General features: G+C 42.2%; 1 protein-coding gene across 6 annotated transcripts in view; it reads right to left on the bottom strand.

Moving 5' to 3' along the window:
* zbtb46 (zinc finger and BTB domain containing 46) overlaps positions 1-9,875 on the bottom strand; it is a 61,951-nt gene extending 52,076 nt beyond the window's left edge. For 2 of the 6 annotated variants that reach the window (XM_067592482.1, XM_067592483.1), the window contains exon 1: positions 7,889-8,556. In XM_067592482.1, the coding sequence (XP_067448583.1) occupies positions 7,889-7,934 (46 nt within the window). In that variant the 5' untranslated portion in view covers positions 7,935-8,556. Of the gene's footprint in view, positions 1-7,888; positions 8,557-9,412 lie in introns of those variants that run through there. The other 4 variants (XM_067592486.1, XM_067592484.1, XM_067592488.1 and 1 more) reach the window with 4 other exon arrangements.
* Positions 9,876-27,139: the final 17,264 nt, after the last annotated feature.

Here is a 27,139-nt window from a genome sequence, read left to right as displayed (position 1 = left end):
ATGAATCTCCGAGCGCTTTTACGAATCTGTCCTTCAACAGCAGAGAAAAAGGAGGTGAGATAAAGAGAGAGAAATCAAGGGGAGAGGAGAGGAGCATCTAAATATAGAGACTCACATTTTGGAGTCAGAAAAGAGACAGTGAAGGGTAAGAAAGAGGAAGGGAGACAGGAGATGCAAGAGAGAAAAAAAGAGGGAGAGGAAGAGAGACGGGAAACAAAGAATAGAGCAAAAAGAGAAGGAGGAAAAGTAGCAGCAAAAGAAGACTAGAAGACAGAAGCAGCATCATAGTAGCTCGAGATCGATGGTTGCAGAGCCTCCGTGGGTTTCTCATCTGCGTTGCTTTGTGGACTACTGGAGAACTGGACATGGAGGACACTCAATTTTGTCTGCGAGACTTGAGAGTTCAATATACTGCACAGTGTATCACCACAGACGTTTATCAATACACAGCGTCGATACGGAGGGTCTGCCCCTTCACTGATCTTTTTAACAGTTTCAACACTTACTGGCTGCAGCCCTTCTGCTGACTAAATTCAAACAGTAATCAGTGGAGATGCAAAATCATTGAAGCTCTTTGTCTTCTTTGTTTCTGTACTGTGCCGTGATTGGCTGTGCACAGAGGAATTACTGAAATGTAATCCCGTGTTGCCTAACGTTACGGGCGAAAAGGACGCTGATTAAAAAAAAAACATGAGATTTCAAGTCAAGTTTCAATTTTTTCTTTTTTTTCTTTGCTGAAATAAAACAAGGGACTTTTTTAATGGACTTTTGCATAGATGAAGACGTGGACGGTAGTATGGCTGGAGGCCACCACCAATGATTGATGAAGTGGGACCAGACAAATGCCTCACCTGGATCCTCACTTCTGTCCCATCCTCTCCTCTTCTCTCATTCCCTTCCTTATCTGTCTGTCTGTCTTTTCACTCTGAGCGTGTTTACTCGAATGCGGTTTGACATTTGACTGTCACCTGTTGACTAACATGAACGGCTGCCATGGCTTGCAGGCTTTTGGAGCCAATGCTGCTTCTTTTCCCTTGACAGTGACGGAAAGAACTGCAAATTCATCTACAGAAGTGGCATAGCCAGACATAAGAGACAAAGAGAGAGAGAGAGAGAGGGAGAGAGATAGAGAGAGAGAGAGAGAGACAGAGAGAGAGAAGAGACAAAAGGACCACTGTGTAAACTCCCATGATCGTGCTCACCATCACTAAGGACAACACCCACCTTGGAAACCTAATTTTGAAGAAGTCACACATTCCCACATTGTGAGGCAGTGCCAGTATCAGGTGTCTGTCCAAACCACCAATCAACCGCCACCCCCTTCGTGACACACCAGCGCACACACCAAAACAACAGGGAGGGGGTTGAGGGGGGTGGGGGGTGAGATAGAAGAAGGGAGGTAGGGAGGGGAGAGGTGCGGGGGTGAGAAAGAGAGAATAAAAAGAAGAGGGCAAGAGACAGAGCCAGCCAGAGACAAAGGCAGAGAGAATGACAATGAGTGAAAAGAGGAAGAGTGGGGGAAAAAAAAAGAGAAGGAAAATAGACAGGGCGAGATGAGGTGAAAAGCACATTGCCAGCTCACCGTGCGCATTCACAGAGCAAGAAAGGAACAAAAAGACAGCAACAATGAGACTTCCACATATATGCATGTTTTGGTGTGTGTGTGTGCGCGCGTTTGCGTTTGTGCAAATACATGTTGGAACGAGCAGTGAGAAGGCCGTTGGGGGAGTTTGCCCCTCGCCACTGAAAAGGGGATGTGAACCTACTCACTTCTGTTCACACTTTAGCTTCACCTCTCTTGTCCATAAAGGGAACTAAACCAACACAGGAGAGCTTGTATAAAAAGTCCTACAACAATGACAGATCTCCACTTGCCTCACAGATTTAGAAAGTTCACGTAATAATACACCAAGGATCAGTTTCTTAGTGCTGAAAAAGCCTTTATAAATCAAAAAATCCTACATGAGAAGTCGCCCTCTAACCTAAAGACAGAACTTATTCTAACTTGGACGGCTCATCTTGGCAGCTTAGACTACAGCGGGTCAAAAAAATGTTTGTGTTTCACGATGAAAACTGGACCCTGCATCCATTTGTCGCTAGCTGTTGCATTAACGGGATGTATAAATATGAGCTAGGGTCAGGGGGAAGGATAAAAATGAGAAAGGGAACAGGGAGAGGGTAAAAATGAGAAAGGGAGTAGAGGAAGGGTAAAAATGAGAAATGGAGTAGGGGAGGCCACAGGAGGCACCTGGCCCACTTACAGCAGAGGAGGGGGTGGCGGTGGTGGTGGTGGAGGAGGAGGAGGAGAGGTGGAAGATTAAGGAGTGGGAGGGAAAAAAGAAAAGGAGAAGGTAGAGGAGGAGGAGGAAGAGGAGTGAGAGGCCTGGAGAAAAAAAAAAAGCGAGGGAGATGCAGTTGGGACAGAGCAGAGGGCAAAGGGAGGATAGGGTGAAGTGAAAGAACAGGAAAAGGTGAGGAGAGAAAACGACGTGAGACGAGCAGGCAAGAAAAAAAAAACCTAAAAGATGAAATAATGGGAAGGGGGGGGGGGGAGGGCAGAGGGGGAGGTGAGAGAAAAAAAAAAAAAAAAGAAGAGGTGGGGGCTGGAGAGGAAGAGGTGGCCTTGCGATGCTGAGAATGGAGGTGGTGTACGTGTGTGCGCGGGATGAACGTGTGTGTGTGGGTGTCTAAAAATTATGACGAAAAACTAACACCTCACCCAAAGTATGAATAACCAACCACAATAGGCCAATGTAGGTTCAATCTCTTCTCCAAGCACATTCGAGCAGCCTGCCTATACCACTAATATCCCACTAATACCACCCACAGTCCTCGCTCCACCTCACATCAATGAATATTTCATGTCCTGATGGCACTTTTAAAGCAAAAACTAATTAGCAAATCCAAGTTGATCTGGCATTAGTCATATCAGGCCAATTAAAAGCCCAGTCCTACTGTACATGTTAATGGCAGCGAAGTGGAATAATTGTATGTTGAGCAGCGGAGAGAATGTTAAACAGGCCTTGTTAGCAGCACTTTAGCACTCTAGCCTGAGTCCATGGCTGGATTACAAAACTCTACTCAAAGCAGGATAATGTTCATTAGAAACGCACACACACACAGGCGCGCACACATCTTTGAAAGTGCCAAACGAAAACTCTATCCATTAATTAGAGTGTCACCATCAATTCCATGGGGTCAGGTCTGATACTTATAGCTAAAGAAGAGAAATATTTCCAGGGAAAATTATGGTTTTATGCTTCAGTAATAATATTAAACAAAGATCCAAATACTGGCAGAAGCTCACAGGTCAGATGTTACAAGAAAACCGTTTTCTGCTCCACGCAGTGTCTCAGCGGTCAGCGCCAGTCAACATAAGCTTGTAGAGACGCTATTTGTGTGGTACTGAGAAGAGAAAGGTGTTGGTTTGTATTTGAGTCTTTCCAACTTTCCCCACTGTGTGTGTGTTTTTTTTTAATGCAGGAGTTTAGATTGAGACAGACAGCATCGACACACACAGACTAAACTGTGCTGCACAAAAAAGCGACAGAATAACAAGGGCTAGAACTCTTTTGGAGTGGATGTCTGTTTCATCAGCCCCTCCGCTTCTCCCTCCTTCTCCCCACTCTCTCTCTCTCTCTCTGTCACATTTCCCTCTTTTCCTTCCTCACTCTGCCTCCCCCTGTCTCCCTCTCTCACCTGAGCTTTGATATGGAAATCTCTCACCAGCCAGAGCCCGAGGCTAGTTGACTGTTTCTAAAGATGTATTTGCTCAAAGCCGCTCAATTTCTCATCAAATGCTCACACTGTGCGTATAAAAGACAAACTCTTTTCACTGGGAAAATAACAACTAACAACCAGGTACGTACTTAAAGGATGCTTTCAGCAGTCTGCAAACCCCCAACTTGCAACAAAGAGGTTTTTCCAAGTCCAAACCTTCAAGTTTTTAATAGCTTATATAAATTTGACTAAAAAGATGGTGACCTTTCTGCAAAGCGGAGAGCCGAAGACGCTAAACCATCTTGTCGAAAGAGTAGTATGAGTGAGTGTGTTTGTGTAGACAGTTTGCAATGCTTTACCAGTCCTGTCCTGCCAGGTAATTATACTGCATTAAGGATGCCCACCCTGCACGTCTACAACACTGAGCCAAATAAAAGTGACAACTGGAACCATTCAAGGGCATAGAAAACCGTTTTAAACATTCAGTGAAGTGAATAATTTCTGAATAAGTCAGAAAGTCTGTTTGGGAAGACAAAATATTTTGCCAGTTTCTAGTAAAAGAATGCAAATCATGCAAACGACAATAATCAGTCCCATGTCAGCTCATTACCAGAGAGAAACAATATCGGTGGTTATAGATGTTTTTAAAAAAGCATTCTTTTTTGAACCATTGTCTCACAACTCATTGTCATCTTTTAAAGATTTTTTTTAAACATGGATAAAAAAAGACGTTTCACTTTAAAAATACTTTTTCCCCCCTTTCATTGTTCCTGCATATTTATAAAGGTTTGAGTCGGAATATCCTGAAGCTTAAAGGTGATTTATGTTTTAAAATTATGGGAGTTGACTGGTCCTTATGTTTGAAAATGTGAAGCTTTAAAAATACAAAGGACATTTTTGCAAATATCTGCTCTATACAGAGAAACATTTGGCACAGCTCAGCCCTTATCTGAAGAGATAAGGGAATAGATATAATTTCAATAGATAGAATTTACAAATCAGTCAGTGTGTTGTCTCTCTGAAGATATAATTTCTATTTCTGTCTTTGTTCTCTCATTAACAACAAACAGAAAACTAATTGAAAGGATAATATATGTGCATGTTATCTAGCCGGCTTGAATTACCTGACGTGTGAAACAACTGCTGTCATCACTTCACTTGTTGTAATATTTGTTTTGACAGCATCCGTACAAGTGAAAATGTACAGTATATAAAACCACCAATTAGAAGTGCATTAAGGAAGAACAAAAAGAGACGAGGGACTGATTTCAAGGCTTGCCCGACTTTGGACACTGATGGAACTGATAAGCGAATGTCATAAATTCCAGAAAATAACTCATGAGGCTGATAAGCATTGTGTGATCATGAGGCTCTGCTTGGAAAGAGCCGATCTGCTCCGCATTCCTAAATAAAAGAAGAACACACCCTGATGAAAGCACATAAACTGAAATCCCTCATCTGCTTGCTCAGGAATGTGTGATCCAAAAGGTGTTTTGCAATATCAACAACTCCTAAGAAAAATTTGACTGCACAAAAAAAAAAAACCTTTATTTTTTTAGCAACGATCAAATCAAAAACTCACATCTCAACTTTCAATTCATACTCGCAGATTATAAAAAATAGAGAGCAAGCTGTAAATTACCTTCCAATTCAATATTCAGGGACAAAAGAACATAAGACAAGAACAAGAGAGCTTATTCCTTTCATTGACCTTCTATCGTGCGTGCAGGAGCATGCATGCGTGCACGCACGCGCTCTCACAGATACTGCTATGAAATATTAACACCTACGTGAAAAGACTAGTGGGGTGGTGGAGAGTATTTGTGTGTGTGTGTGTGTGTGTGTGTGTGTGGTTTGGGGGTGTGGACGGCTTAAACTCACCTGTTCTCTCTAGTTGGGGGGGAAGATGAGCTTGTCAGATAGGTGGATAGGGAAGACAGCTGTTACACACAAACACACACACACATCCCCCACTGCATCCGTGCAACCCCATGGGGATTAGGAACACCTGTATTCAGCACCGCACAATGAGCTATAGAAGCTATTTAAGCTAAAAAAGCCTTGGGAGTTATTAGGGGATGGGGGATGGAGCTAGTTTGGATCCGGGGTTTAATGTGTGCCAAACTGTCTTAACATAGAAATCAGACGTGAGAATGGTAATACTCAAAATGTGACAGATAGAGGAGAGAGTTGTCAGAAAACTCCGGAGAGACGTGGCGTGTCATGTAAGATGTGTACACGCGAGTGTAAACGGTTCATTTTGCAGTGTGTTAGCCAAACAGGTGATCCCATTAACAAGTGAGCTCCTAGGGGGGGATGTCGACAAGAAAACTGGCAGAGAGAGACAGAAACAGAGAGATAAATGGAGTACAAGGTTGCTAACAAGGAACAAATGTCTCTTTATGGAGCATTTGTCCTTCTATTTCTGGAGAATGACGATAGATTAGGTAAGGTTACTGTACAGTTTAATATAATTTTTGTCTAAATAAAACACACACACACACACACATACACAAGTGAGGGGGTAGTACACTACATCCCCAGGGTTTGCGTAGCTGAAGCCGACTAACCTGCTACCACACAGTTCAGCCCACAACCTGCATGGGAGCACTGAGCACCACCCACACACCAGCAGGCTTAAACACACACGCATACAAACACATTCACAAACAAAGCGAAGAGGCAAGTGTCACGAGCTTCAAACCTGACTACCACCCAAACCCAAGCCCCTCCACCTCATTTTCTCACCCTCTTTTCACACCCAGCCCGACCTTCACTGTTCCCCCACAACCCCCCCCCTCCAAACTCTTCAACCTTGTGTGTGGATACTATCGAGCCTAACAGCCTCCACCGCCTTCAATACACATCACACGCAACTTTGGCTTTGACCAACGATAACTGAGAGGTGAATTTAACGTACTTATCTTGTTTAATCAACTTTTAAAAATGTCCATTCATGTCAGATAAGACAAGTGGAAAGTGCTTCAAATCCTCCTTTGCAATCCCACAAGCACACGCGCAGCTAATATTTTTTCCATCTTTCGACCGATCTCGCCTACACTCCTCCTCCACTCATGCTTGTAGCTGTTGTCTTGGTCTGTATTATATTTTCCCCGTGGAACACACAGATGGAGAAGGTGCAGACACACACACATGAACGTGCACACACTGATGTCCACTACTCTTATAATGGTAATGCTACACAGCCCTCCCTGAAGGAAGCAAGCTCAGAAGCAGGGGGGGGCAAACCAAAAGCATTCTGGGAGATGGTGCATGTCACGGTGACAGTTAGGCTGACAGGTTTATTTGTTAAAGCTATAATAGCCGGGAATTGCAAACATTACAAGCAGATTTCTAAGCTTTCGTCTGCTCATGAGGACTCAGACAAAATGTGCACGGATGGACACACATGCGTAGAAACACACACGCACACACACACAAACACACAGACACACACAATCCTACAATAATTGAATAACTGAATAAAAGACTTTGGAGGGCTTATCATATCAAGCTCCAACCCTTAACTCGGCAGTAGGAAGGACAAAACAACCGGACAAATCCAGCGAGGCCTAAGACAATTTGGAAAAATCGCTAGATGGTCTCTTAATCCCAAAGATCCAGTTAGCCACTGTCACAGAGAGGGAAATGCTTAAATCTTACTGACTGGACATGCAGTTATAGCTGTAAGCTAAGAGGGTGCACTTTAAACGAAAGTTTAAAAGAAAAAAAGGCTTTCCTGTACTGTAAAGTTCCTGAAACTACAAAAATAACTAGAACACAGAAGACAAAAAATATACTGGTATAGCAGCTCCCTGACTCAAAGAGTTGGAGGATCTCCTGCAAAATGTGGAGTGCTTTAATTTGCTAAAAGTTAGTACAACAATGGCTGAGTGTATAATAATGATGTCCTCTCAGGTGATGGGTTTCCATCACTGATGGCTGAGAAGAGATTATATCATTTCATCAGCAGCAATAGGCTTCATATCATGTAACAAGGTAGAACAATATATCCTGAGAAAGAAATCTCTGTGCCAATCTAAGTTTGCCTCACATTAGTAACATAAAAAAAAGTTTGGGAAACTGCATGCAAGGAGATAATGATTAGATGAAGGATGATACAGGTCAGATCTCTGTCACTTTTACAGATTATTTGTACAAGACTCACCTGGCTGCAGGCTGCACTTGGAGGTGCACGACAACCAGGCGCGCATTGCTTTATATACCGTACACAGAGCGTAAGTGAAGTGGGGATGTTCCCCTCTCACATGGTAAGCATGGTAGAAAATGGAGGAAGACGGAACTGACCGGTTTGAGAGGGCAGACACAGACAGCAGACATACACACACACACACAGCGCAGGAGACAGACAGTCAGCGAGAGAGAGGCAGAGACGCTTCCAGCTTCAGTCGCCAATAAAGAGAAAACACTTGACGCCACACTTTTTAACTCTCAATACGCATCAGATGGTGATCAGCGGTACCTCAACAATTACAAAAATTACCCGAGAGCACCTTCTGCAAACAAAATCCCCCCCCCCTCTGTCTTGTCTGGTAGTACTCTGGGGTTGGGTGTTGACGCAGCAGAAATTTCCAGCTGGAGAAATCCCCCTTTTGGAGGTTAATCGAGGGGAGAAGGAGGAGGGTTTAAGCCCTTGTCCTCCAAGCTCCGAGCGCTTTCATTTTGAATCCCCTCCAGACGGCTGCACGGGGGAGCATCATCATATTTTATGTAGCACAATATCTCCGCATGCAATTGCATGACCCCCCTCAGCACGGGTTGTCAATGCCGTTCAAAAACTTTGCAAATTTCACCAGGATCCGCTCGTTTCACCAAACTCAACCCAAAACACACGAAACCTAACACAGGATGATGTATGCGCCAGCAAGTGTCACAAACTGACAGATATTTCTTAAAGTATAGCCTTAAGAAAATACATTTGTGTAGGCAGATGATATTTATTAAAAATAATATCCTGCAAATTAAAGATTTGTTTTCCTCCTGGGCGCTATTACCAACATCATTAAAAAACTCCAAATATCCATTTTGCGCACTCAGTATCAAACAATTTCCATTTTAGATCAGTTTGACTACATATATTAAAGCACACATTATAAAGTATAGTTATATCTTTACTGTGTAAGACAACTGTCTGTGTTCCACAATCAGCTACATAATGTGTGAAATGTACAATGTGCGAATCTCGTCAGCGAATGACAGCTTTTCCAAATATCAACAAGCGTAATAGACAGCTGGCTGTCACGTATGGAACAGGTAGGCGTACTTTCAGACTGTCGCTTGCTCACTCGGTCGGGTATTTAGCTGTCAAAATGCACTCACGCCGTGGCTAACATTATGCCAATGGACTGGAATAAAAAAGCGGCGGAAAAAACAGACAGGCAGGCCTTCATACGGTCGCTTTTCCGATGGCCAACTATAACGAGTGCCACGATTGCGAAGAGTTGCATTGTGTCATGTCTCCAACCTGTGCGCCCACCAACTATCAGCTGTAGACGCGATGGCTGCGTGAGGCAGAAAACTAATTGTTGACATGATATAAAGGCATGGAAATCCAGCGATATCCGCCGCATCTGAATGAAATCTCAAACATGTTAGCAGGGGGGGGAAGCCGGGCTGAATGCTGATAAAATGAAAAAAAGAGCTACTACTAATATAAGGAAGTCAGACATACCTGTTACCCCATGGGGTCTGGGGTGGACGCGGTGTCGGTCCTTCGGAGTCCAATCTGGTGTGACAGCCTGAGAGAAGAAAGGAGGGGATGTCCAAAGCCCTAGGTACTGTCCTTCCTCTCCTCTGTATGCTTTCTTTAAGTGTTATTCCCCCTGTTTTCTCCCACTCCCCGCTCTTCCTCCACCAGCCCCTTTTTTCTTTCTCTCTTTCCCTCCCCTGCTTTTCCGTGTCTTGGTATCAGGAGCCTCCCCCTCCTCCTCCTCCTCCTCTGTGTATGTCTATGTCTCTCTCTCTTCCTCTCTCTCCGTCTCTCTCTCTATCTCACTCTCCCCCTACACTCTCTCTCTCTCTCTCTCTCTCTCTCTCTCTCTATCTCAGTATGTCCCCGTATCTCCTCTCTCTCTCTCTTTTCTCTCTCTCTTTCTCTCTCTGGGCAGAGTCAGGAAATGAGACAACGTGAACGCACCGCGCGTATCCATCTGATCTAAGACGTGTCCCACTCTTATCAGAAACACTCAGGCAAATTCAGCCATTTTATATAATAATAATAATAATACTAATAATAATAACAATAACAATAATAATAATAATAATAATAATAATAATAATGATGATGATGATGATGATGATGATATTTCTGTGTTATGATGTAAGCAGTGGGGTTGTCATGAGTCCTGTCTGTGTGGTTTATGGTGCTTCTGACTTGTGCGTCTGTTGCCATAGGGCTCAGTAATGACCAGGGGCTTACTGTAACTTACCCCCTCTTGTGGCAATAACAAGGAAACAGCAGTCAGTCACATACTGTAAAAAAAAAAATTAAAAAATAAATAAATAATAAGAGTGACATTTACAGTTTGACACGGTTTGGCTGGAAAACACCTTTGGGAGCCATGTGATGTGCAGCATGCAAGGCAATTTTTGGCAAAAAGTCTGGGGTAATTCCACTTTAGCCTGACCTCTCCCTTTCACACATCAATGATTTTTTTTTCTGATTTTGCTTTGTTGTTAAGTTATAGGGGAAATTATGAGGTATCAAAGTTGTTTAACGCTTGAGAAACAACAGAGAGAGAGAGAAAGAGACATTAGAAGTGTTGTGTGTTTTCTCAAGCAGCTAGAAAATATTGTTTTATTTATTGCAATATTCACCTGATATTGTATTGTACTCTACCTGCACTTTCTGAACCAGAATCAACTTTATTGTCCGAGTACTGCTGACACACAAGGAATTTGACTTCAGCTGCCAAGAGCTCTCAGTGTGCTTATACAAACTGAGCGGAGAGTACAGTAAGACAAAAATATAGACATAGCTAAAAAAAGGCAACAAATACAAGCAGACAAACACACAGCTGCTCTGTGTTGTAATCACAAAGTTGGAACACAGGATATCATCATTCATTTTGTTGTAGACAGTGAATTTCTGAGGAGCTGATTGTGAAAGTTGTTCAAGTTGGTTTTCTATTTTTTGACTTTTTCATAGTTAGAGCTGAAACTACGCGGAACTCAGGTTCTTTAGCTTATATGAAATTTTGGTGTCTTGTAAGTTCATGGGGGTTGTAAGCATGGCACAATAATAAAAACTTAATTCATATTAAGAGGCTACAATATAGAAGCTGCGTATTTTCTATGAAAAAGTTGGAAAAAGACTTGAAAAAGACAAGAAATGTGAACAGGAGTGAGTTTGTGTGTGTATATGCACTCACCGAGCACCTAATTAAGAACACCTGTGCAATCTAATGCGATCCAGTGCAGCAGCTCTACCATAAATTCTACTTTCACAAAGCTTATACATTTTCAGTTTTTGTTGACATTGTAAGAAAGGAGATAAATCTACTTATTTGTTTATTATTGAGGTCATAGTGGGTGGTGGTGATGTACTGGAGTGCATTATATTGAATGTTGTTCCTAATATTTTGACTCCCTCATGTATGTTAATGGGGTGGACAACACCACCCCATTAACATAGTGAGTGTATGTGTGTGTGTGCGTGTATCAGGGTCAGGGCATTACAGTGAACCTTGTGTGTGGATGTCTGTAGTAATGAGGAACTGCGGATGAGCATGTTTCTTAGGAAATAAGTGTGTGTGCTGTGATCAGGAATCGTTGTAGGTTTGAGGAAGTGGGAAAAGTTAATGGGGAAGAGAGCGGGTGGCACAGCAAAACATGTAGTATGTGTGTGTCTGTGTGTGTGTGTGTGTGTGTGTGTGTGGGGACAGAATGATGTGTGGTATGACACAGCAGGGGGTAGAGCTGGGCCTCCATCACTCTGGATAGTTGGCTGCTGAGGGTCGGATAACGGAGAATGTCAGGCCATGTGGATTAAGGATGTAGGTCTGTAATGCCCAGGCACGGATCTCTCTCTCTCTCTCTTCGAGTAGGGTCCGCAAATACAATCCCTGCCTGAAACAAGCTGCTTTACTCAAAGCTGTACTACCTCCTGCCAACATGGCCTTTCAATCCGCCTGACACGACAAGCATGACCCCGGCCTCTTTCTATGCCACATCCTTAACCCCCAGCAGCCCCCCCCTCTGTCTGTTCGTGGATGGGTTTAGGCATCATTAGGCCACTTACACATGTATTCAGTCCTGGGAACACTCATCACGACAATCCTCTCAGGACGGAGAGTGGTGGCGTGTGGGGCTAGCGGGAGTTCTGTACAATGGTTTTGTGTATCTGTGTGTGTGGTACTTATGTTCAGGAAGAGTCCTTGAAACACAAGGTGGTAGGGGTGTTCTAGACTTTTGTGTGTGTGTTTGGATTGAGGAGGAGGGTCAGTGTATCAGGCTGAATAGAGCTCTTCTACTGTATTCTGCTTTTTCCACCGCTGGTTTGACTTTTAAGAAATGAAAGTAGGCATGTTGTTTTTTGCTTTTAAAGTTTGTCGATGAAGCCTGGGAGATGGCATTAAAAATACAGATGCGGAAAAAAGAAACACACACATCTTTGCTCAGCGCAGGAAGTGAAACCATGTCCCTTCGTGATGACTTGCGTTTGAACTGCGACAAAGGGATGAGCTACATAAACGCACTTTAGGAAAACTTTTTTGAAGTCAAGCGTTAATTTGCTCTCCCAGCTCGAACCCCCTGCTGAGGAACGCAGTGGCATAATTGGTCACATCGAATTAAAGAGCAAAAAAATCTACAACTGTCATAAAAATAGCATGAGGTGCTTTCATAGCCCCATCCACTACCCTTCACTATCAATTTACCAAGGGGAACAGCTGTGTGCTGCTTGTGCCATCCTAGCCCTGCTTGTATAGAAAGCAGAGCCTGCGGCTGAAAGAACACTATCTCTACCAGGTGCAGGCAGGGGATGGGGGAAGGCATTACAAAGGAATATTTGGCACAAGGTGTGAGACAACAATATGCGTGAAGGTGCAGCTTAGTGATACTCAAATCGGTATTGGGAAATGACAAGGCTTTTATAAAGAGTACTCCCTCAGACAGAAAGAGCAAATTAAGAGTATGGGAACGAAGGCCATTGATGGTAGGAAGGAAGCGAGGGAAGGAAAGGATTGAGGGGCAAGAGGAAGGAGGGAAGGATGGCATTAATAAAAGAGGAAAAGGAAGCCAAAGAATGAGCAGATTTCTCAAAGAAAGTAAAAATGAATGAAGCACAACGAAGAATGACACCAAGAGAAGCAGAATGAATCGAGGTTATTGGATTTAAAGGATGTATAATCATCCAGAGGATACAGAGAATGTGTTTGTGCTTGCTGCCCACACATTTTGTTCCCGTGTGAAGGCGACATGCAGGGGGGTGCCGGGGCTGTTCGCACCATTGCCTGTCCTCGTGTCACCCATAAGACTTCCTGTCATCCCTAAAGCCTTTGTGCCTACTGTATGTATATGATGCAGAGATGCCTCTGGACAGAGCTGCAGATAGCACCCTCGTCACCCCTCAAGATGTGGTCTTCTTTGATAAGGACGACTCCTGGCTGACCTCACTGTGTCCATCTGCATGTGCGGAGAAAAACACATGAATTTTCCCCAGTTAGGGGCCGAAATAATCTTCCTCCTAGATGAAAAATATTCAGGCTTTTCATGCCCTGGATTTCTGAGGTTTCAGCCCCCGTATGCCTCGCTCTAACCCTCCTGGCAACTTCGTTTTTATAGGGAATTCAGATCTTTTCCTGTTTATCATATCTTAGCTCCCTGTGTTATGAATCCCACATTAAACTGCCCTCTCTCCCTCTGCATCTCGCTATCTCCGTCTCTCTTTCTGCATGTCTACCCTCTTGATCCCTTCCTCCACTTTCCTACCCCCTCCAAATCTCATTTACTCCATTGGAAGTAGTGGGAGAAAGAAAAGAGAGGAGTACAAAACGACCTTCTCTTCCCCGAAGCAAGAACATCTTCTTATTGTGGAGGTCACCGTCTCAGTGCAGCCCCACGCTCTGAACACTACTCTGCTTGTTTTAATGATGCACAGAGCGGAGGGAGAGGGAGGGAAAGAAAAAGAGAGAGACAGAGAGGGAGGAGGGGAGGGGGGGTGGATGAAGATGGGAGGATTGGCTATTTTTTTCTGCCGACTCTGTTCACCCCCACCCCCTCTCCTACCTTCCCTCCCCCTCTTCTGTGCAGAAAGTGCACCTCTCTTTCCACATCCATCTTGAAAGGTTCTTCTAAGCTGTCTAACCTCTCAGCAATATTATATATTATTGCTTGCCTCAACCCACACTGAAACCTGGGTTGCTATGCTACAATAATATGACCTCTCATCTCTTCTCCTCCACTACATTTCCTTTCTCATCGCTTCCTCTTATTTCTGCAGGGAGGCAGGGGAAGGGGTTAACAGCATCCCCTGTTCAGCTTCCCCCTCCCATCAGGCCTCTCTGTCTCTTTAATGACCTTCTTGGGCTCAGTGCCGCTGTTTGATTTGACCCTGCTGACCGTGTGGGGTCATGACCCTATTCCACACCACAACAAATTATCTTTGACCCCTATGGAAGGAGGATCCTATCTGTACAAGTCGCCATCTATCTATGTAATTATGTACAGTATACAGAATGTATGTAATCTATCTATCTATTGCTTCTTTATTTCTTCAAGATGATAGAGAGATAGAGATATAGATAGATACAGGCTGATATGAACTGCTGGTTCTGAAACTCTCAACCCAAATCATAATGCACAGCCAAAAATCCCTGTTACATCATCCATCTCCAATCCCTTCCTCCTCCTCCTCGTTCTCTCCCTGTGCCATCCTCTTCTTTCTCTCTTATCTCTGCTGGCCCCGTCTCTTGGGGGTCGTTCGTTTTTGTCATAATCACCTTGGAGATTGGGGACCGGTGCCCATGGCAGAGCTGAGCGGAGGAAAGGAGGAGAGAGGATGAGAGAGAGAGCGAGAGAGGGGAGGTGTTGAGATGAGCAGCGGAGGACAGTCTTGCGTGGGGTTGGGGGGGGGGGGGTATGACGGCTTGTCTGGCTCAGCCCCGGCTAATGTGAGGGGACAGCCTTGGCTTTGCCTAAACCACACTTACGCCGTCGATGCCAGGCAGAGCGGGGTGGAGAGAATAGACGGATGAAACGCTCTCCTTTTCAGCGCTGCCTTCTCCCACCCGCTCTGACTGCATACGGAGGCGCGTGGGGCCCCAATGTCACACCCTGTAGGTGTTTAAGCTGCTTACTTACACCAACAAGAGAAAGAGATGAGGCAATAGAAGACAGGGGGAGAGAAGGAGCTGCGAAAAGGATGAGAGAGGGAGAATGGGAGAGAGTTAGAAGAGGATGGGGGTGGAGGTCATGGTTGTGGGAGGTTGTAATCTGTGAGTATCCCAGTTTGACTGTCTTCACAACGAAGAAGGGTTGTTTTATGTGGGGGATATTCATCAGTCGTTATGCTGGTGCGGTTTTGAGTGTCTGTCATATATCTGAGTGTGACGATTAGATACCGCTTTGACTGAGACAAACGGAAACAGGCAGAGTCATCAGGATGATAATATGATAAGTCTTTTTCTCCTGCCCCACCCCACCCTGCTGACTCTCAGAATTAAAACATTTCCCAGACTTTTACACCCTTCCAGGAGAGGCTGACTGGGAAGGCGTGGGATGCACCAGTCAGGAGATGGTTTCCTCAGGGAGGGGGAGATGGGGATCACTATGTGTGTTTCAAAAATCCTATCTTGCTGTCAGGCATGTGTGTGTGTGTTCAGGCCTGTGTTTGTCTCACTGAGGTGTGAGGGGGTGATGATGACGCATGTTGGAGGGGTTTAGCATCGGGGGGAGGGAGTATTAAGGGACGGACACAAGAAAGACCTTTGTCAGGGATCATTTAGGGCTACTATGTAAGAGTAGAGACACGAGCATACAAGGGAAGGGTCAGAGGGTGACGGCCGGACAAAGACGACTCACACCGACGCACACGTTCGACATTGTGCACTCGCTCTTTTTCTCTGTGAGCTGCTCTGGCTGTTTTAACTCCTATTTCTGTCCTCTCAGCAGCCTTCTTGTTGATGCATGCTGGGTAGGTTCTCAGACACTCCCTCCTCAGGTCACTGGCTCTGTTTGTCCTAGCCCTCCTTTCCTTCAACCCCTCCCCTCCCCCTCCTTCCCCTCCAACTCCTCTCTGCCTCTCCTCCTCGCCTGACCAGTTCCTCTAATTTGGTTTCTAATTTTTTTTCTGTACCTCATCTCCTCTCCCTTCAGCTATGTGGGGGTAAAGTACAGTCCCTCCCTCTTGGCCGTGTTTGTGTTTGCTCTGCGCTTATGTGTATGTGTATTTGCACCGTGTGTATACACACACGCTTGTATGTAAATCCCCTAAAGTACCCAAGGTTCTTAGCTGCATGGTCCTTCTTCAAAATGATGATTGAAGACCGATGGCCTTTAGGAAAACAGATCCCACTTACAAACCGCGGTTAACATGTAAGGAAAAGCGTGGGTTTATGTCATGTGTATGCACGCACTAACACATTTACGACAAAAAGAAAAGACTAGCAGACCAGACAAATGTGTTAAATGTGATCCGCAAGTCAGACTACAATCCCATGTTATAAATCTGCACACCAGATTTTTTTTTCAAATATCAAGTTGTCAATGTGTGTGTGCATGCGTGTGTGTGTGTGTGTTGGAGAGGGAGATAGAGACGAATTGAGCACAGCGTGGTGGTAGAGCTTACAGTAAATGGAGACATTTAGGAAAGCAGTAGATAGACAGACACAAACACACAGATCAAAGAGATTTGAGCATTACAGTACACGGGGGAACAAAAGGAATAGAGAGAGAGAGAGTCAAAGAGAGAGAGGATGTGAGTGAAGGTGAATAGAAACCCCAATCAATACGCCATCCAAGAACTGCTCGAGCCAGCGAAGGAGCAGAGAAATCTGAAACAGGGAGAGAGAGAGAGAGAGAGAGAGAGAGAGAGAGAAGAGAGAGAGAAAGAGAGAGAGAAAGGAAAAGTGGGTCAAATAATGAGACGAAAAGATGAGGACAGAGATACGGAGGGAGGGAGAGATGGACGGAGCTGTGGTAGAACAAGAGCGGGGTCAGGAGAGAGAGGAAAGAGCATGAACGAGGGAGTCACGAGCTCCTGACCTCTGCTGACCTCTCAGCCAGGAGGGCCCAGGGAGCGTAGGGCAGGGGAGGGGATGGGAGTGGGGGAGGTTTGGAACAGGAGGTAATATTGATGTGGCGAAAAGACGGGGGATAGGACGTGATGTGTTGAAGAGGGTGAGGAGGAGGGGTGAGGATGAGGGTCAGAGGGGTTGGGGATCAGCTGACCATGCAGGGACAGTACAGGGAGGTGTTTTCTCTTCACTGAACCAAACCCAAGAACAAGTGGTCTGTCAGTGCAGTCATCAAATTTAATTCACCTTGATACTCACGTCTGTCTTGCGCACCTGTTTATCTTTTTACACAAACCATTCTGATAACTGACTGTCATTTAGCATCTTGTACACATCAAACATTTGGCTGGTTAACATTACAGTTGCTGCTGGTTTCCATTGAGAGCATTTCATTCATGCTTCACTGCAAAGAACACTATTTAACTATCAAACAGTGAGACCTCAAATTATCCCACAATGCAACATAATATGTAGTGAGTAATCAGAAGATTTGTAGTCATTTATCAAGTGCCAACAATCATCATCCTGTGTTAAGGCTGGATTACCAACTAGGCAAAACATGCCTCGAGGCCCCATAGCTAACTCCAAAGCCTCAAAAGATTCAGACTTTCTGTGTCAGCTAGTTTCTGCCAGGTTACTGAAAATTTGTTTGGGAATATTTAAGCACTACAGCACAATATGACATCATAAGGGCCTTCAGACAGGTCCACACAGCAAATCTAGCGCCACGTATTGCAGAACAGAAAAACTTAACATATTGCACTGTGCCACAGCACAGGTAGTACTGTACCAGCTATTAACAGGCTACAACATATGCTGCATGCCTTTGGTTGCCAACAATAAGAAAAGATGCAGGCTTTACCTGAACCCCGGTGAACTCTTCTGGCTTTAAACCAGAATACGTCCGGGATGAGGGTTATTAGTTATTGTCCATCACAGCCTCAACAAAAAGTTGCTCTTTTCAGCAGCACGCTACTTTCATGCGTTCCTATCTCTACTCATTCTCTCTGGTGTCTGCCCTCTGACAGACTCATCATAAATACAACACTGTCTCCCAGAAATTACATTTATATACTACTAAGCTGCAACAGCAAATAAGTTTTGAAGGTAATGTAATGCCACCCAAATTACATTTTCTGTCAACATGATGAGAAACTGTTGTTCATTAATGTATCTGGCAAGTTTAAAACATGTTGATTCTGTCGTATGAGTAAAATCTTCAGTGACAGCCTATTTTATTTTTTTCCCCACTAAAATATCAGATCTTGCAACACAATATCTGTTGGAAGTAAATAGAGCATTATTAAACCTTTTTATGGTTATGTTCACATACTGGCAGCATTTGGTTAAGGTTATTGAAATATCATGGTTTGTTTAATTCAGAAAAAGTCTCCAGTGACTCAGCACAAGACACAACATGATTATTAATATCTAACAACAATCTTTCACTTAACCAAAGTATTTTTTGTTTTGGATGCAACTGCATTTGGTACGCCTGCCATCCGCCCCGACCTCCTCCGTATGACTTCAGTGAGGTACATACAGTAAATGTATATATTCATTTGAAAAAATGTTACCTGTGAACAATCCTGGCAGCAATTATGTTTGTCAGTGCAACATAATTGGGCTAATAATTTAGTGGTATATAAACGTAATTTCTTAGAGAAAGGATTGGTTAGATAAGACCCGGCCTCTTGAAGTTTGGCAACCAATCAAAATAAATATTAACCTGTAACTGTGACAACAGAGAGCGGGAGGAATAAGGGTTGATAGGGGGCCCTTCACAGGTTATTCCGTCCATGTCAGACCTTTCTCACATAAGATATTTTGACATATCGGAAAATCTCAGGTGTAAATAAGAAAATGAATGATGGCTGAATTCCTTTTAGCTGATTCAACTTGAATATAATGCAGCCATCATTAATGTCATTAGTAACACCTGCGCTTTTCCTACTACAGCAAGTCAGAATCTCTGCATTTACACAGATTTACAATTACAATGTTATTTTTGGTTGTTCCGTTAATTTTGCAAAAGGACACACTGTATAAACCTCATAGTGCCAAACTACATGTAGTAATGTACATCTGGAATCAACAGCATAAAAATTTTATGAGCTTTGAGATATAAAATAAAGTTTGATTCTGCATCTACAGGGTCCATTTCTTGTGTCAAAGTTAGAGAGTTTTGGGTAAATTTGAATGATGTCTCCTGAATACCCTCCATGTCTTTTTCAGTCGGGTTGGACTATGCCTCTGAGAAAACATTTAAATGTATTATTTTAACAAGTTTTTGCATCTGCATCTTGAGCAGTATCAACATACAGTACACATAGTGATAGAAAATCATCTTATACACAAGCTCAATTTTGTTAATTGTTTTTAATCAGGAAATTCATCAGAAAATAGCCAAAATGTTTGAGAAAAACAACCAATACATCACAATATTAAACAAAATTCCATTATTGTGGCTCTATATCTGCATCTGGATGCAGCTCTGGTGTAGGACGGATTCATTCTAATTTCTGAATGAAGAACACTGTCATTTATTTTACAGACATTCTTAAAATAAAGTGTGTGTCAAGATAATTCATCCACAAGTTAATTACTAAGGTCCAAACAATATTCTGTGTATTTATGTGTCTGCCAGCACATAAATAAACTTACTAAACAACACTCATCTTCCAACACCTTGTGGCAAGTATGCAACATAACAACAGACTCCTCTGTCTGTGCCTATAAATAATGAATTAAGATCACTTCAGTTATGCTCATATTTTACTCAGATATCATGAGTCTGAGTACATAATAGTACAGATGTTTCACTCTGTAGGTGAGTGTGACAGTGAGCACAGTAAAAGTTGTGTGATGGCTTTGGCAGGTGAACATTTGACAGAATATTCTTTAGCATAGAATTCCTCATATAGTGAATATTGACTGAGTGAATGTGGAGGGTTGGAAACACAAATATCTTCTCCCGAGCCTACGCTCACATGCGCATTCACACACTTATTGTTTCTCTATTGAGTAAAATCAATACATTTGCAGAATGTTGTGTATTGCCGTGGAAATGTTTAGCATTATGACCCCAAGCAACATTCCTCCCTCTGTTGCTCTTCATGTATCTCCTCTCTCCTCTCTCTCAAACCCTCAATTTCTGCTCTACCTCCCTCTTTTCCTTCTCTTTTCTCATCCCTTTACCCTACTCCTTGCTTTCTCTGTCTCTCTCTCTCTCTCTCACACACACACACACTCTCCCTTTCTTCAGCCTCCTCACAGTCCAGATGGCCTAGCTGCCCCCACACTCACTCCCCCACATACACTCACTCCATGCACTCCACCCCTCTCCTCCTCTCCCCTACAGGAACAGCACTCCCTTTAGAGGAGTAGACCTCACCGCCCCCCCCCCCCCCCCCCCCCCCCCCAGCATCACCACCACTGTGCTCACACACACAACGTATACACACACCTCCCCACTCACATACACACATGCACGCTCTTCAACACATCTCTACTGTCCCTCCACAGACCACAGGCTTATATACGCCTACTCACATACACACTGACACAGAAGATCTCGTTCAGAATTCGCCTCTTCTGCAGCATAATGTCTGATGGGAGTATAGTAAGAATGCTGCTATTGTAGGTGTGATGTGTGGCACAGTGAGACAGTGAGACGTGGCCAGTGATCAGATCAGAGTATGGCTGTATTGTTTTAATTGGGTCATTCAGTCACAAAAAACAACACAAAAAAAGATAATTCAATTTCTTTTAACAACGGGGAATGTTGCAGAATCTGCTCACCGATCTCTTTCAGTGGTGACTCAGCTCTTGCTAAGCACAGACGGGGTCTTTAGAATGTCTTTCAATGAGAGTTGCACATGGTTGATGACATGATGAGAAACCGGCATTGGGAAGAATGCAGTGAACCTATCACGAGTGCAAACCCACCTGCGTAGCCACAACGGCTCAAGCACAAACATGCCTACATACATACGCTCATTTTAACTTATCTTTATAATTAGCTGGCGGAGGGTCAGGCACAGAGAGAAACAAGAGAGATGGTTGTCAGGGCAGGGAGAGAAAGAGAGAGCAGGGAGAGGTGTGACTACTACAGTACGAGGGAAGAGGACTATTGTTGGAGTGTGTGTGTGTTCATTGGCTAGGGAATAAAGGAGAAAGAGGGGAGAGTTGGTGTACTAGCCGAGTGTTTTCTAGGGCTTGGTGTGTGGCGGTGGTAGTGGTGGTTGTGTGAGGGAGGGGGGTGTAGGCCAGGGGAGGAGGGTGTGGTTAACGGTTATAGCGCTCACAGGAAGCCGTGAGGCAGGGAAAGGGGAAGTGAACCACCCCCACACTGTTCCAAGGCCGTGGCGGCGCTCTCCTTGGGCCTGGAACTAACTGACCTCAGCTCACAGCTCCCACCACACCTTTTAACCCTCCAACACACACACACACACAGATGATGGTCACTCGCTTACATAAACAGTGATTGCCGAAGCAGAAGTTGACCATCACGTACCTTTTCGTCATGTGCTACACTGACCGTTGTGTCATTTTGAATTTTTATACTGTTGTAACAAAACACTTGGCTGTTTGCCTCATGTGCTTTTTGTCTATGTTGAGGAAAAAATATTGGCCGGGCTGGAAGGTGCTGCATGTTTTAGCTCATTCACTACAAATCACATAATCTTTATTTATATTATATCCGGCCATTTTCTGAAGCGTTAAGTGTTTAGATTGACTTCCCGCCTACATTATGCACACAGCTGAACAGCATGAAACAATATGAAAAAAATATCTTGCAGAGCCTTGATGATGCAGTTAACTGATCGTAATCATACTCATGTGATAGACGAGACCAGAGAGAATTTTCAAGTCTCCTTTGCTGCTGTATGTAAGGATGTTTTAACATTTTAGTGTTGTTAGATGGCTGCCAGAAAGTACATTGACAAGGTACATTGTCAAAACTAATTGTGAAAATGATCATTTGAGTTTGGTTGCTTTTTGCACTAAAATGGTTACTGCTCAGACTCAAATCTGACATATCAGAGTGCTCCTAAATCCATCAACATAACTGTGATGTAAAATTAAAGAACAATTAAATATTTATTGTGATGGATTAACTATCTTAAGCGATTTTCATTTCTCTAGATATTGATTTTCATAGTTTGGCAAAATGAGTGGAAACCAATGTTCCATGGAAAGTAAAAAAAAATCAACCAAATCTAAATCAAGGAAAAAAAAAAAAAAAGTAGAAATAGATTTAACCACAAATCCGCCTGCATGGTTCTTTGAAAAAAGCAACAACAAATTATCTGATCGTGCAGCAATACTTTTTACAGTTTTTATAAGTGCACATGAATTCAACCACCTTTCCTTACATGACATAAGCTGACCTGAACATCCTCTCTGAGACTCAGTTCAGCTCACACTTTTCCACCATGATCTGGCTTTTCAGTCTGCACACATGCTCATTCAACTCACTAATTCCCAGCAAACTGACCCCAGGCAAAGTGGCTCAAACCCTTCAACCCCGGTCGGCTGACTCACAAAGCGAATCCTGTGGGGTAAAAGCTAGGAGAGCTAGTGTGAAAACACACGTACACACACACACACACACACACACACACACACACACACACACACACACACACACACACACACAAATGACACGTTTAAATTATAGTTAATAATTTCTTTCTTTTATTAAAACATTTTTGATCAATTGAGATAAACAGTAAAACACAAAGACAGTTAAAAATGAACAGATACACAGATTTGTATGTTTTTTAATTCCTTCTCCACTCATAAAATCAAAGTCAGTGTGTAATATAAGAGTCAGCATTCACTGATGTGACCCTGGTCAAACCGGTTGGACATAATGTTACCTTGGTGACCGGGTTTAATCTCTCCACAGAGAGCTGGATCCCAATCTGACCCTTAACCCCGATGAAAGAAAGGTCAATGGGGTCACACACTCCTCTGGTCCATTTTCTACACAACCATTTTCGTCTGAAAGGGTGTTTGTAAAATCAGTTTTCATGGGCAAAGGAAAGCTGACGTGAATACATTTAGTTGTAACACAGTTGTCCTGATAAAATTACTGCAAACCAGAATAAAGACTCGTGAGTTTGCGGCAGTAAGAAAACCAAAAAGCAAAGATTGCAACACTCCATTGTCCTTTAAATATTGGCAGGGATGTGACAGGGTGCACCTGGTGTCTCTGTAGAACAAAGAGTTTCTGAAGGGTGGGTTGCTAACATAAAGACCTTGTAAAATATCTGAAAACCAATATAAACCAATGTAAGCCAATAAAGGACATTTATAGCACACAATCAAACAAGAAGCACACTTGAGTTTATAAGGCTGCATCAATGTTCCTCTCATCTTCTCTACAAAATCATAAGACAACAGAAAAATGTCTGCAGCTTCACCGGACAAAAAAAAAAAATCAAAATTGTCAGAGATGCCAAAGTCTATTGAGAAGTTACATCGATTTTACTTGTCATTTTTCTGCATCATTAACTGTGCGGATTTTCTCGAGTCTGAATATAGGCCATACTCTCTGAGGAGCAACATTATCTGGAAATAGTAAAGTGGATAAGAGCTTACTTATCTTGTATGGAAACAGTTGCTGGGATAGTTAATAGGAAATAGAACTGGAAACTTTCTTACTAAATATAAAACAAGTTTGAAAAGATCTGATTGGATATATTGAGGTTCATCTGCTTCATTTTGCACTTCATTTTATACCTGTAATTTTTAGATTGAATTACAGTTTAATCTCAGTGAGAGATCAGGATGTAAAAGGCTATTGCATTTGATTGCCTTAAAAGGATATGAACATGCCGCTGTACAGAACTCACTCCAGAAACGCAGATTTAAAAAAAACGTCCATCCTGCAGCTGAATGCACGCAAACTCTATGGTTTATGGAATTTCTTGTTAAAAAAAAAAATATATTTTGATGGAATTTTTGGATTTATTAAACAGTTCAGAAAGCAAGGAGACAAAAACGACGAGATGTAACAAAGCTGACAAGCTCAGCAACCAGAACCGTCTAGAAGTTTGTTTCAGGAAAGAAAAGGAAACTAAAGTGCTACATTTGTACAAGATGAGATGCTGCAAAGGCTGCAATGCTTCTGATCCATGGATTGCTTTAAGAAAAGGATTAAGATATACCTTTTCAATATTTTTTTTCCCCTGAGTCTATCTATATGAAATGATAATGATGGATTTTACTTCATTTGTAGTGTTGTATTTTCATGAAAGTAATATATGTCACTGTTTTTATACCCTTACTGCTAATTTATATTCTATCTGTGATTCGGTAAATCAAATTGAATTACATTTGTGTTACAATCAGTAAAAGCATATAATGTAAATAAATTAGTAAAAAACGTAATTACCTGGTTGCAAACTCTGATTTTATGTTTGACTCTTAATCTATTTAAGCAGATGATAGATGCAGCGAAAATTATTCCTGTTACACACACACAAACATATAATCAAATATAAAGTTGGTGCACATATAAAATAGTAATATCGTAATTTATTTAAAAAGTTCCTCAGATGTTTGTCCTAATTGTTGGTGATAAAGTAAATGAGTATAAAATTACACTTGTATACGCAGCCCATATACAGTATGAAAGTATGAATATACTTAATTTATCATATAAGTATATGGATATACTTTCTTATCCTGCACCTTTAAAATGTCAGTAATGTAATTATGTCATCTTTTCTATTCTGAGATAATATAATTATGAACTGAAATCAGCAGTCGTTATAGGTTCTACAGATGTCAAATGAGAACAGCAGAATTTATGAGCCGCTTTGTACCAAACCACATTCTTAGCATGGATCAGTACATCACTGAAGAAAACAGTTCTTTGTCTTCTATTTTTTATAAAATAATATCAAACTTTAGCTGTGGCAGGTGTGTGCCACATGACAGTTGTTACAACGCGAAAGCAGAATGTAAGGCGACTGTCAAAAAATACATTTTCTATCATTTAAAAATAATGAAAACACTTAACAATAATACTAGATGGATGATTTAGAGATTTTCTTTTGGGATTAAAATCTAACTGATAAAAAATAATTTCCACAAGAAGCAATGGCCTCTGCTCTCCGGTTCTTGTGTACATTGCTCCCTCTACTGGTTAATAAGCAGAGTAATATTGGAGGAAATTGTTGCTCTTTGCATGTTTTATCTCAACATTATAACAGCAGCGTTCTGTGTGAAGGCAAAATACCCTGTCGAGGGTTATTTATTTTGAACAACACAAGCTGTAATAAGTGGAATAAGTATTTTTCTCCATTGTGCTGACATTAAGTATTTAACCTGATTCGATATAATTAGAGAGGAACCATAAATATATATTTTGACCAAAATAAACACTAAAGTTATAATAATTGCAGCCATAAAATGAAATAGTAATGAATTACTTCACATTCATGAAACACAAAATTGATAAAATCCTAAAAAAAAAAAAAAAAAAAAAAAGGGTACTAGTTGTCTGTCTAGTCAGCAGATAATTCAAAACCTTGCTGTTTGAATATGAAAACATATTCCACCACAGTCCAGGCAGGTTTTGGGGGTTTCTTCTCATACTCTGCTGAGGGGGAGTTAGCATTTCATGGGCTGACGAACCTGAGATTGAGCCTGAAATCACCATTCTCAGGTTGGACAGTCCTAGAAAGAACCACTCAAGAGTTAAAACAGGACTGGGTGTCCAGTTCAGGCCACTCCGTGAGCATCGGTACGCAGTGACCACACAAAAATAAACTTACTTGTATATAAATAAGATGGAAAATACGTACATCAGAGGATGATTCTGGTCCAGATGTGTTTACACACCTGCGATTGCGCACCTTCTCGCTAATACAATGGTGGACGTTATTGTCCTCTGCGTAATACAAATTTTCACATACACCAAAATCCACTTCATGAAAATATGGAAAAGAGACACTGTAAAAACACAATTCTGTTGGTCCATCAATGTTTCTAATTACCATCTTCAGAAGCACATAATGTTTGTAATTTATGGCCCTTGATGTAATTACAGTGTCTGCTGGAATTAGCTTTATTGTAAGTTTTTGGGTTTTTGTGACCAAAAGGAACTAATTTGTTGTTGCTATGTTGTACCTTAATTAAATAAAAGTAGAAATTAAAATAACACAACATCTCTAATATAAAGTAATTTAGATTTTGTGCTGTATGCATGGTCACGTTAAGATTTTGGCGCCAAAAATAACCAAGGAGAAAAAAACTTAGAAATTGTATTTTTCTTAATTGATTAAACTGCCATTTTGTTCATCTTGGTAATATAATTTCACTTCCTAATGTAAAAAACACTGAATAGTTTTGTATGTTTTTAACAGAGAAAAGATACAGAAGCTGTGCACAATGATGAAATGAAAATATTACACCTCCTTGCAATAAAATGGAGGTTTTAATCACCAACCAACAGCCACAATTAGTGCATTTAAACATATCTGGCTCATAGTTGTATAAATTTTCCTCATTCAGAAAACTCTGAGCACAATATACAGTGAGAAGGTTAACACCACATCTGGCTCTCTGTTGTTAGCTAACCTGCACTGAAACCACTCAGAGAGCAATTAAACACTCAGCCAACGAAGCCTAATGCACAAGCTGCATCTCATATTAAAAACATCTAAATCACACTGGCTTGACTTTATGAGGGCAGTCCAGTATCTTAGAATTTTTACACTCATGATAAATGTAGATGGAGAGTAGAGGAGCACACGCACAAAGAGAGAGTGAAAGGAGAGGGAGGGAGAGGAAGGGAAAGAAAATACTTTACCCTCTTCAACAGACTAATCCAAAAACCTCTTCACATGATTCAGAAATACTTCACCGTCTGAATAATTCATCCTGAACTATCTGCATTAAGCCACTGTTCTGTGTTGGCCTACTCATGCCATCACTTCACATTTACAATCCAGACACACTCACTGCCATATAGTACATTAACCAAACAAATAACAACCATGAATACATAGTTACTTTCCAGCATTTCCTCCCTTTCATCTTTCAACAATCATTACAATAATGGAGGACTGTGGCAAGTTTGTGAAGTCTCTAAGAGCTTTCAAAGTCTTTTCTGCATACTTCTTACCCACATGGCAGACCCTCTG

This window comes from Thunnus thynnus, chromosome 6, assembly GCF_963924715.1.
Source record: "Thunnus thynnus chromosome 6, fThuThy2.1, whole genome shotgun sequence".
NCBI lineage: Eukaryota > Metazoa > Chordata > Actinopteri > Scombriformes > Scombridae > Thunnus > Thunnus thynnus.
The sequence above is the reverse complement of the archived record's forward strand: the minus strand, read 5'-3'. Positions and strand labels throughout refer to the sequence as shown.